This window comes from Podarcis pityusensis, assembly GCF_964106645.2.
Source record: "Podarcis pityusensis genome assembly, chromosome: 16".
NCBI lineage: Eukaryota > Metazoa > Chordata > Lepidosauria > Squamata > Lacertidae > Podarcis > Podarcis pityusensis.
Genome location: NC_138041.1, coordinates 14,054,996 through 14,067,287, shown reverse-complemented (window position 1 = coordinate 14,067,287; position 12,292 = coordinate 14,054,996). Strand labels below are relative to the sequence as shown.

Here is a 12,292-nt window from a genome sequence, read left to right as displayed (position 1 = left end):
AAAGGATATCTTTATAGTCCCCCCCCTCCCTGCCAACATTTTATTTTACAGGGTCTTTGTCTGTCTATACTGCTGTTATTTATATGCATTTGATCAATAAACAAAGTATTTCTGTGTTAAGAAATTGTAGTTTATATTTATTAACAGCAAAACATGACTCAGCAATGGTGTAACACTCTTCCCCCTCTAGGAGAGGACATCAAACAGCAACAAGTTTAGTTTAAAAAAACTAAAGGTGCAAGGGAAAAAAACACAAGAAAAGTTCCAGTAGCTTATTGGATGCAATTATATTTTGGGTGGGGAGCCTGTAGCCTTCCAGATGTTGTGAAACTACAAATCCCATCCACCCTGCTGGCAAATGGAAAGCCAGAGCGCCAACCCTCCCCGTCCTTCCATTACATTTTCTTCTCTCTCTCTCTCTCCTACCTCTCCTAAGCATTGAAGGCTAGAGTGTCGCTCCCTGGCTCCAGATTCCCATTCAAAATCTAGGATAGGACCCATTCACCCACTTGCTCTAATAATGTTGACATCCTTGCCTTCTTTGGGAACACCTCCTGGCCCCGTTTGCGTCATCAAAGTTCCCCCAAAAGCCCAGCTCCAGGAATCGGCGCTCAAGAAGGCTCGGAAGACGAAAGAAGGCAGCCTTTTACTCCGTTGCCGAACCTGCCCCTTTCTTGTTCCTGGAAAAAGTGACCCAGGCAAGATAACCCTGACTGGTCCTCTTCCATAACATGCAGCGGCTGCTGTGAAGAAGGACCAGGGGTTAAAGGGCGCCCAGCTTGACCCATAAGCTCCTCCTTCTTGCTCTGGGGTATGCTGTAAGTTTCCAACCTCGCCGGAGCCTGTGAGGAATCTTGAGGGAAAGGGTTGCGGTTGGGTAACTGGCTTCTCCCACCGGGGACAGGAGGGTGGGGCAGGTTCTTTTTCTTCTTTTTCCCAACGGGAATGGGGGGCGGTGGGACCGCCGGGGGGGACAGGGGGCTGACAGCCTCTGTGGACACTTGGACCTTGACGTTGTTCTTGAAGCGCTGGCGCCGGGTGCCGACATCCTTGTGCAGTGTTCCGTCAGCCGGCGGGGGGGTTGGAATATCATGGGATCTGGCAGGTTGTCCACAAACCAGCTTTGCACAGCTCCCCACCTGGGTGTCGCTCGTGGGGCCCTTGTCTGGGCCGAAAAGAGGCACCGGCGGAATAGGCCTGCTGAAATCCTTAGTGTTCAGGGATGAGCTCCAAAATTCTGGAGGCGGGCAATGAGGATGAAAAGAGAGAGAACAAACTGTGTTAAAAAAGCATTTGCTGGGTGCTCAAAGCTCTAGCCTGGCTATGATTATCTTTGTCAGGCCAGAAAAAAGAAGAAGGTGGAGATGCATTGGTTGTGGTTGCTAGGCAACCACTGGGAGCAATCTGCATCCATCAGTGACTAAAGCAGTTTTATACTTGAGCCACATCTGCACCTTTATATTTAAGAGTTGTACTGTACTGCTTGAAACAGTCATGGCTTCCCCTCAAAGAATCCTGGGAAACTGTAGTTTATGGTTGCTGAAAGATATTGAGAGACCCCCGCCCTTCTTCCCCTCAAAAAGCTGCATTCAACAAACTGCAGTTCCCAGAATTCTTTGCGGGAAGCTACAACTGTTAAAGAGGCATAATACGGCTTTCAGTGCAGAAGTGGCCTTGATCAGTACAGTGTTACCTCAGGTTAATAACTTAATTCGTTCTGGAGGTCCGTTCTTAACCTGAAACTGTTCTTAACCTGAGGTACCACTTTAGCTAATGGGGCCTCCCAGCACTGCCGTGATGCAATTTCTGTTCTCGTCCTGAAGCAAAGTTCTTAACCCGAGGTACTATATCTGGGTTAGCGGAGTCTGTAACCTGAGGTGCCACTGTAATGTTTCTTGGGGGATCATCTGGCTGGATGTGGCCTCCCAGACCTCTCTGTTTGGCCTTTAGGATTCCCCCAGGCCTTGCCTCTGACTTGCCCTGCCTCGCACCCCCCTTGAGTGTCTTTTGCCTGGCTGAAAATCTGCCCTAGAGCTCTTGCTTGGATGAAAGTCAGGGAGGGGAGGTGTCTCTGGAAACTTAGCCAACTGTAGGATTAGTTGCTCCACCCACTTTTCCCACTGGCCCCACCCACTTTTGGTAAGTGGACCTCAGGAAATAATGCAGCCCGTGAGATGGAGAAGGTTCTCCACCCCTGACACCCCCTGTCACTGAGCTGTGTATCCCCCACCCCTGCCAAGGAGCCTAGGAGGTTAAAAGCCAGGCAGGTGAGTGGGGTTGCTGTTCAGGGGTTTGGTTCTGGATGGAGATTTCTACCACTGAGTCAACACTGAGCCACTCACCAAGCCCCAAGTGAGCGATGGCCTCCAGCTGCTGGCAGGATGAGGCCTCCCAGATGAGCAGAGGAAGGCGCAGAGAGAGAGGGAGGATGTCCCTGAGGCAGTGGGCAGGGGGAGGGAAGAAGAGAAAGTCTGTCAAAACTCAGCCAGAACTTGGAAGAAAAAACAATGCACTTGGAAACCAGAAACCAGAACATTCAATTTATATCTTTTTCTAAGCGGGAAATCATAGAATCATAGATTTGGAAGGAACCACAAGAGTAATCTAGTCCAACCTCCTGCAATGCAGAAATCTTTCATTCAACATGGGGTCGTGGGCGTAGCCAGGATTTTTGTTAGGGGGGCAGAACTGATGTGATTGGTCAGTTAGTTAAGTTTTTCTATTGTTTTACTTGATGGGGGGCAGCTGCCCCCTGCCCCCCCCTTGGCTACACCCGTGACTGGGGCTCGAACCCACAACCCTGAGATTAACATCTGGAGAGTCACTCCCAACACCTGGAGGGTCACAAGTTCCCCATCCCTGGGCTACACTGACCAGCATTCCAGAGTTTCAGGCGGTGTCTTTCGGCGGTGTCTTTCACAGTCACACCTGGCCATACCTACAGTGATTGTGCTCAACCCCTGTGCCCTGACACTTCCCCCAAAAGCTGACATTTTAAAAGAAGATGGTCAGATAGGAGCACTAGACAATTCACTCAAGGACCTTCTCCATATATATATATATATATATATATATATATATATACACACACACACAGTGGTACCTCGCAAGACGAATGCCTCGCAAGACGAAAAATGCGCAAGACGAAAGACTTTTCCGTTTTTTGAGTTGTTCCGCAAGACGAATTTCCCTATGGGCTTGCTTCGCAAGACGAAACGTCTTGCGAGTTCTTGCGAGTTTGTTTCCTTTTTCTTAAAGCCGCTAAGCCGTTAATAGCCGCTAAGCCGTTAATAGCCGCTTAGCTGCTAAGCCGCTAATAGCCGTGCTTCGCAAGACGAAAAAATCGCAAGACGAAGAGACTCACGGAACGAATTAATTTCGTCTTGCGAGGCACCACTGTATATATATATTCAGGAGTCTTGGTTGTCATTGAACCACCATAGGGGATAATGGTGGTCTCCAAAGGTGGCAAGCCACTTACGGGGTTATGCAGTAGGAAGCAATGAGGTGCAGGAGGCTGGGGAAGGTCAAATCCGAGCCCTCTAGGAAGATGACTGGAGAACATAAGAAACAGATGGAGAAAAGTTAACCCCGGGCCAGAGTTGGGACGAATTTCCTCCCCAAAATTCTCCTCCATGAAAATTATTCCCAGAACACTTGAATAATCCCCCGACCTTGCAAGGCAAATGCATTCGCCACCCTCACCTGCACGCTCCTGGCATAAGCAATGGGTCGTCACAAAAGCCGGCGATGAATTGTCGGGGAGGCGTAAACACAGTACTTGACATTGCCGCGTATTTGATCTCCGCACTAAAAATGTCTGGGAGTGGGGAGAAGGGGGAAGAGAAGCACGAAAGCAGGTTAAGGTAGACTATAATAACAGGGACACACAGACAGCAGCATCATTAAGTGGGAAGAGGTTCCAAATGCTAACTTTAAAAAAAATGCAAGCTCTGTAGGAAATAGAATATACCAAGAAAGTACGGCTGCATTTGAATTACCCTTTTTGGCAGGTGGGATGCTGGTGTTGTAAATTTCCTGTATGAGCGAAGGGATTAAAGTAGATGGCGTGTGAGGCCCACTCTGATTCTATGGCCACAAGGAATTCTGGGAACTATAGTTTTTTAAGGGTGCTGAGAGGAGGCCCCTATTCCCCTCACAGTGCTACATTTTCCAGATTCACCTGTGAAGACGGATTGACTGTTAAACCGTTCTGGGAGTTCTGCCTTCTCACTTTTGTGGAAATGGATACATCCAACAGGTGAAGCTGTCTCCCTCACAAATGCATTCCTACACTGCAGCCTGAATTTCAGACCTTCAGGTGCTTCCTGAATGGAAAGGAGCCTCTGTCGAAAGGAAAAACGTTGCAGCCCAAGCCAGTGGGGCAGAGGTCACTCAGAGTATGCTCAGATGCACTATTCTCATCACTCCTGTGCTCTAAAGTGGGGTGCTAATGACGAAACCCTGTCGATCCTCACCCCGGGAGGTTCACGCTGAAGGATGTGAAGTGCAGCGGCCGAGTTGATGCCCAGCTGGAGCCAAACTGGCTGAGTGAGGCGCAGTCGTCCCACGAGGCTGATGCTCCGGGGGGAGGCCACCGTCCCATGCCGTGGGTTGGCATAAGGCTCGGGATAGTCGTAGATCGGGTTCCGAGTCATCCTGAGAGGGAACAAAAACCTCCCCTGAGTCCAGCGTGAGGAACTGAAAGGGGCGCAAACAACAGGCAACCCAAGAGACCTGCCCTGCTTAGCATGACTTTACTTTATTCCCTTATTTTTTTAAAATTAGATTTTGCAAATTCATTCACACAAATGTTATTCTTGCAAAAGTTAAAATTTTACACAGGATTCTTCCAAATCCTAGGACTTCCCTCCTCCCCCCTGTGGGTTCTTTAAATAAATTTTTCTACTGTGTATTATAAATCCATCTAGTTTACCGTCCTCCAGTGTATCCAAAGTCTATGTATCATTGCAAGAGTTATTTAAAGCCTGCCGAAGAGCTCAAGTGTTTACAGTGGTCTTTCAAATACAGTCTATATTTGCCCCACTCTCTGTTGAAGTTTTGGTCCTCCTGATTTCTGATTTCCCTGGTCAATCTTGCCATCTCTGCATAGTCTAATAATTTCATCTGCCAGTCTTACTTTATTCCATTTCTATCCTGTGACATCACACATGTTGGGAGGAGGCTGCAAGGCCTGCTGCCACCGCAGGGAGATCCCGTGAGGCCTGGCCCCTCACGATTGGCGGGGGCTCAGCCCTGTCCCAACATACTTTGAGGGGTGTCCGCAAGCCCATAGATTTGGTGCCTATGGCTTTTGAAGCACATTTGAAGTGCATGTTTCCCCCTCAGAGAATTATGGGCGCTGTAGTTAGTCTGTTAAGGTTTGCTGAGAATAGTAACTGCGAGGGGTAAATAGCAGTGCCAGGAATTCCTGAGGAAAAGAATGTGCTTGAAAGGCATTGCTGTGTACGCAGCCTTTGAGTGTATACTTGTGGCTAAAATGTGACAGAGCACCTGGGGCATAGGAAGCTGTCTTGCATGGCGTCTAAAGGCTGGTCCGCCTAGCTCAGTATTGTCTATGCTGACTCAGTGGCAGACCTACATTTTTGGGGCCCTGAAGCTTGAACTGTCCTGGGGGCCCCTTCAAACCAGCAACGAGGTCTGGGTCACCACTGTTATTGACTTCGGGGGTGTTGTTCCACGACAGATCACTACACTTTTATAACATTGGTGCTACAGACTTGTTAAGTTGTGGGTGAACATATCAGACGACACAGCAATTCTTCAGACAGCTCTTGTTTATTTACAGGCCAGAACTGAACTGAACTGAAGGGTTCAGCCAGCCTGCTTATATAAAGCTCCACTACAACGCAACAGTAACCACTTTCTGTAACTATCCAATCACTGAATGTCACTTTCAATTCCTTATTTGCATATGTAGACCTGAGTGAAAACTATCTACAGTACTCCCCTGTTGGCCCAGGGTGAGAACTTCAGTACATAACAGGACTCAAACTAGTTGAAATATAGACAACAACAAAATGAGTCAATTTGAGTTGTGCGACTCAGATTGGGTCTACCAGACCCGCATTTTTTAAGCAACGTGGGCAAAAGTCGCTTCTGGGGCCCCTTCAGGATTGAGGGTCTCTGAAGCTTAAGCTTCATTGGTTTCACAGTAGATCCATTCCTACACTGGCCGGCAGCATCTCTCCAGCAGAGAAAGATCTTCCCCAGCCCTACCTCGAAAGAGAGAGAGAGAAAGAGAGAGAGAGAGAGAGAGAGAAATCAAGGGGAGGGGAGAGGGAAGGATATCTGGCAGGCACCAAGGAAGGCCCACAGACTATGTGTGCCCATGGCTGACCACATTATATAGCCCACCAACTTGGATCAATTCATGAAGGACAAGGAAATCAAAGGACACTAGCAGTCACAATGGCCCTTTTCTTCCTCCACTGTCAGAGGCAGTATGGCTCTGAATGATAGAAGTTACTGGAAATCACAAGTGGGTTGAGTGCTCTTTCCTTTGGATCTTGCTTTCAGGATTTCCAGATGTATCTGGTTGGCTAGTGTGAGAACAGGATAATGAACTTAGATGGGTCTTTGGCCCTGATCCTCTTTTTATGTTAGATGGAGAAACAGCTCCGTCCTATGCGTTTTATTTTCATGCTCTGCAGAAATCCAACAGGTGCAGATTATCCTTGTGTGGAAATACCTGTTGAGTTTCTGCAGCACCGTCGCATTGTTTTTTTATTTTATTTTTAAGCACAGGAACATGCCAGGGAGGGGAAAGTTGCCACCCTCTGCAGAGACACAGCTGGATCGAACATGAGCTGAAGGCGGGAGCCATCCTCGAGCTGTTACAAAACACAGCGGGGGCGAGAGACGAGAAAGTAAGGCAGGCTATGAATCAGCTCCGTGGCATGAGAAGCTGCAATTTGGAGATGGGGAGGAGCACAGCTTCGAGTGGATCACTTAGCAGCTGCCCTGCCCCACAGGGGGAAGGAGAAGCCTGTGGAAATGGGCCTCCCGCTGGGGTGGGCAGAGCTAACCCCTTTGTCCTCACCCCCAACCCAAAACAAAGCTGAAAAAGCTTCTCACTTTGGCTTAACGACCCCCTTTGTTCCATTTGCCATCTCTCCCACCCACAAACAGTCCCGATGCAGACGGCAAGTTCCTTAACCACCACCACATGTATAAAGCACATGGCATTTTCCATGTGCTATCAATACATTTTTTTTACAATAATTTCCTGACTGCAGGCTCAGCCATCTCAAAGGCATGACACAGAAGGAAAAGGAATGGGGAGGGAAGAGGAAAGCAAGCATGGGAACAGGGTGATGGAAGGAGTCTGGTTCAATCTCCCCCTGGCTGTGATATTCTTGCTTATGGCTTTCGTTTAGCTAATTTGGCAGCTCACGGGAAAATAAAAACAGCAACGATAAAATACACTAAAACTCCTTTAAAATAATAGTAAAAATAAATCAAGGAAAAAATGAAACGGGCCATGTAAATATCATAGAATCATAGAGTTGGAAGGGACCCCTAGGGTCATCTAGCCCAACCCACTGTGATGCAGGAATCATACATGACAGATGACCATCCAGCGCTGAGGGCCTTCTGGCAGTTGCCTTACTGCAAGAAGTGAGGTTACAGGGAACCAGGCAGAGGGCCTTCTCGGCAGTGGTGCCCACCCTGTGGAACACCCTCCTATCAGATGTCACGGAAATAAACAACTATCTGGCTTTTAGAAGGCATCTGAAGGCAGCCCTGTTTAGGGAAGTTTTATTCTGTTTTTAATGTTCTGTTGGGAGCCGCCCAAAGTGGCTGGGGAAACCCAGATGGGTGGGGTATAAATAATAAAATTATTATTATTATTAAATATGTGTGAATGAACTATATTTCTTAAAGACACACCATTCTCCCCTGTGCCTCATTCCAAAGGAGCACAAAACCTGGTTAAGTGCCAAGGGCCCGCCAGCAACACGGGGGTTAGAAGTGAGATCTGTGTTTCCTAGAGGAGAAGGCCTGGGAGCAAAAGTGTGCCTGAAGTCAAAACAGTGAGAGGTCTGAATTTCAGCACTCCCTGAGCAGTTCCAGGGGATGGACCAGCAGGAGGAGAGACAAAAGAAAGCAGCAGCAGAAGCGACAAATCGGTGAGATGAAAGCAGCGGCAAGCAGAGCGTGTGAGACAAAAGTGCTATATTCACGGCTGGCAATTCATAATAATAATACTAAACAGTCATCAAGGTCTCTCCTGAGCTGCAGTGCTTGTGGTTAGGGAAACCATGGGCCCTGGCAGTTCTACAATGTCCTCTTCTCAAAAAACCCTCCTAATGGAGCCAATAGGAGTTTTCTTTCCCTCCCCACTGCAAGCCTAATTGTGGCACAAGAGGGGGAGGGGTGGAAGGTCACACAGGTAGGGAAGGGTTAATCTTTCATTTCCCAGCTCTGACACACAACCCCCAAACACACACACATCCACCTCACACAATATTTAGGGGTTTTTTGGGGGGGGGAGGAACCTATCAGATCCATCTGTTGCAATGGATCAGGCTAGGACTGATTTGAATCTCTTCTCAGCCACCCATAAAGCCCACCGGGTGACCTACCTGATTTGGTTGTGAGGCTAAAATGGGGAGGGGGGTAAACCTTGAGCTCCTAGTGTGGGAAAGCAGGATATAAATGTAAGAAACAAAAGAAAATGAAGTCTAACTACCTCACAGGGTTGTTGGAAGGTGGGGGAAGAGAGCCACTCCAGGCGATGGGAACTTGAGCCCGTTAGCCAGAAGTGCTGGGCTCAGCTAGGCCAGGCTCCCATAGTACAGTTGGTAGAGCATGAGACTCTTGATCTTGGGGCCGTGGGTTTGAGCCCCGCATTGGGCAAGAAGATTCCTACATTCATACAGGGGGTTGGACTAGTGACCCTCATGTCCCTTCCAATTCTATAATTCTGTAATCCATCCGCACAACTCTTGACATGCACAGAGGGCAGGGCAGGAGTGACATCAACATAAGGCCAAAGATGAGGTGCAGAATCACATGCAAAGACATGCGCAAGAGGGAAAGAGGAAGAATGGTGTTTCCTTCCTTCCTTCCTCCTGACATCGTATAATTGGGGGCCTTTCAATTGGAGCTGGACAAGGCCTTGTTTGCCAATAATACACAAATCCTGGGCTGGGGAACCTGGTGCCCTCCAAACAGTAGACTCAAACTCCCATCAGCCCCTGCCAGCAAGGCCAGCGGTCAGGGATGGGTGTTTGTTTGTGCTGTTCATGAACATGCCCTGGCCAGCATCCCACTCTTGAGCTCAGCAACCCAGGAACCAAACCTCCCACCTTTCACCAGTGAACACCAGTAAGCCCGTTTCTGCAAACCCAACAGTCCTAGTGCCCAGGGACCATCTAGGATATAATAGCTGTGAGATGCCCCCCTGGGGACATGGGTAAGTATCCCCCGCGACTGACTTAAGTTTTGGTTTCAACGGGTCTTTTAAGAGTAGGACTGAGCTGGATACAACCCTATGCATGCGGACTCAGGCACAACCCCTCACTGAGTTCTGGAGTAGGGGGGCAGGTTAAGAGAGTGTAGGGTCAGGGCCAGTGTGGCTCAGCCTGTCAAGGCTGCGATTTAGAAGACTTGGGTTCAAAATCCCCAGCCATGAAGCCTTGGGCCAGGCACAACTTCTCACCTTAAGTCTACCTCGCAGCGTTGTTGTAGGATAAAAAACGGGGAGGGAGAAAGTGCTGTGCGCCACATCATATCCCTTGGAGGAAAGGCAGGATACTGCAGAATAAAATAAAGCTTTCCCAGTGCCCCCAGACGCTAGCAACCCACTTAATCCAGAGTGACTCCCATCCTCTGGCGCCAGATACAGAAGGAGGCTTGTCCCTTCACCCCAGGAATGGGGGAACCGGCAACTGCTCCACAGGTCTTGCTGAAATCCAGCTCTTCACAGCCATGACCATTGGCCATACATGGGAGCTGGGTTTGAACAGCCCCTGGGGGAGCAACGGGAGAGTCTTAACTTTTTCCTCCTCTGCCATGCGGCTGAGAAACCAGAGCTGGAAATGACCTCAGGAGTCTCAGCTCCCAGTTCCTTCCTGATCAGCAGCACACCCCTAGTGTAACATCCCCGCACAAAACACACGCGCAGCGCACTTTCTAGCAACGGGACTACAAAGGTGGCCTCCACGTGACCAGCTGTATCCTTTAGACGGCACTGCCCTCCCCGAAGCAAGGAGTCCACAAACAAGGAAATCAACTGCTGCGGGGAAGCGCCGTTGGCACCAGTTCCCAGCAATACAGTTTGGTCAATAGAGGAAGGGAGAGAATTCCCATCTACAACGCCCTCCCCCCAATCCAGGGTACCCCATCCTTGCCACTCACCTCTCCTCTCTCCGGCAACTCCACGGCGTGCTCCTTTGCCACCTCTATTGCACTCGGTTTCTCTCTCGGCTGCGCTCATCTCAGCTGCCTGAAGACGTCTTGGCTGAGATCCAGCTCCGGGGCGAGGCTTGGGCAAGCGGCACCGGGAAGGAGGGTGGGCACCTGGCTCTCAACAACAAACTCTTACTTCATGGGCTGAAATCTTGAGAAGGCTGAGCTCACCGCAGGGCTCCTGCCACGGAAGAGGCGGCTGGCTTTGCAAAATGCCAAGGAGCAGCAGCAGCAGATTTCACAGAATCATAAAATGGTTAGAAGTTGGAAGGGATCCCTGGGGTCATCTAGTCCAACCCCCTGCAATGCAGGAATCTTTTAGCCCAATGTGAGGCTCGAACTCACGACCCTGAGGTTTAGAGTCTCATGCTCTTACCAACTGAGCTATCCAGGTCAGTTTGACTGGAAATAGAAAAAGGGAAGAAAGCACAAAAAGGGGGAGTCTCTGAGCAAGTGCAGAAAGCCTTTCATGTTTCAAACCCCTCTGTAATAGCTTTTACCAACCTAGGGCTCCCACGGTGATGGGATATGCAGCCAGAAACATCTGGAGAGTCCCAGATTGGCAAAGTTTGCTCCAGAAGTATTATTGTTTAGCAGGGAAGGTTTATTCAGATTCCCACTCCCATTTTTTTCTTCTTGCTACTTCTCTAGGTTTGTCAGGGAGCCCTAGAATGGAAAATCAGTTCCCAGAGTTCAGCTCCTGAGTAATGAGAATCACAGAATCGTAGGCTTGGAAGGGACCTCAAGGGTCATTTAGTCCAACCCCCTGCAATGCAGGAATCATAGCTAAAAAAAGAGAGAAATGATAATAATGACTTTCCAAACAGTCTAAGGTAGGCCAAGGAAGGCATCTTCTCTGAGTGCTACCTGGCCAGAGGTGCTAAACTGGAATCAAATTGCCATGCGCTCTGTTGACAGTACAGTTTTAAAATTATGTTGAAAGAGGCAAAACGTTTCTTTCATTAGGGTAATAAGGAAGCATTCAATTTCCAACACTTTCCAAACAGGCCTGCAAAATAGCACTGCATGGAACCCTGGAAAACATCTGGCAGTTGGGGACAATACTGAGCTAGTGGTTTAAACCAGCTCTTTATTCAGGATCGTGAGGACTAGACTCTTATGTCATTTTTATTTTATTTTATTTTTTTTAAAAAATAATTTTTATTAAAGTTTTAAACAACAAAGAAAGAAAAGAAAAACATACACAATACATATAGCAAAAACACAAAAAAAACAAGATTCAACAATAAAAGAACAAAAAACATAACAATTAAAAACAATATCTCTTTTCCATTTCCGTTTTTTAGTTACTTATTTTCTGGACTTCCTCATACCTCCCTCTTTTGTTTTCCAATCCAAATTGTTTGTCCAGCAATTTCTTTTCCACTTTTTTAATCCCAATCTTTAGCTTTAATAAGATATTGAAATATATAACTTCAACTTCTTTAAACCTGATCTTTGATCTTAGTATCATATAACGTTAAAATTTTCCCTCTTAATGTCAAATTTCCATTTCTTTAAACATCTTTAATCCTAATCTTTAATCTTAGTCTATCGTTAACTTTAACCTGTACAGCTGGAAACCGCTTATTTTCAATCCAACATCACTCTAACATTCTTTAATTTTGCAATGTTTATGAAGATAGTCTTTGAATCTCTTCCAATCTTCCTCCATCGACTCTTCTCCCTGGTCACGGATTCTACCAGTCATTTCCGCCAATTCCATATAGTCCATAAGTTTCATCTGCCATTCCTCCAGCATGGGAAGTTCTTGTGTCTTCCAATACTTTGCGATGAGTATTCTTGCTGCTGTTGTTGCATACATAAAGAAAGTTCTATCCTTTTTTAACACCAT

At 47.7% G+C, this 12,292-nt stretch overlaps 1 protein-coding gene across 2 annotated transcripts; it reads right to left on the bottom strand.

The window, feature by feature from the left end:
- Positions 1–108: 108 nt before the first annotated feature.
- On the bottom strand, positions 109–11,211 carry RIN1 (Ras and Rab interactor 1). 2 transcript variants are annotated; one of them, XM_080984973.1, is made up of 7 exons: positions 10,387–11,211; positions 9,689–9,763; positions 4,479–4,659; positions 3,706–3,820; positions 3,482–3,554; positions 2,343–2,434; positions 109–1,237 (listed from the first exon to the last, which is right to left on the bottom strand). In XM_080984973.1, the coding sequence occupies exons 2-7, from the start codon at positions 9,757–9,759 to the stop codon at positions 612–614; spliced, it is 1,158 nt and encodes a 385-aa protein (XP_080841099.1). In that variant the 5' UTR covers positions 9,760–9,763; positions 10,387–11,211; the 3' UTR covers positions 109–611. The 2 variants fall into 2 exon arrangements, with proteins under 2 accessions (XP_080841099.1, XP_080841100.1); XM_080984974.1 differs by lacking the exon at positions 9,689–9,763 and having other exon boundaries at positions 10,387–11,197.
- Between the last annotated feature and the right edge of the window lie 1,081 nt (positions 11,212–12,292).

Coding starts and splice junctions, on each gene's coding strand:
- RIN1 (XM_080984973.1), bottom strand. CDS start 9,759: ATGATGTGGCGCACAGCACTTTCTCCCTCCCCGTTTTTTATCCTACAA. Junction 4,660..9,688: donor CGCTGCGAGGTAGACTTAAG/GTGAGAAGTTGT, acceptor GTTCCCTCTCAG/GATGACTCGGAACCCGATCT. Junction 2,435..3,481: donor GCTTCCTACTGCATAACCCC/GTAAGTGGCTTG, acceptor CCACTGCCTCAG/GGACATCCTCCCTCTCTCTC.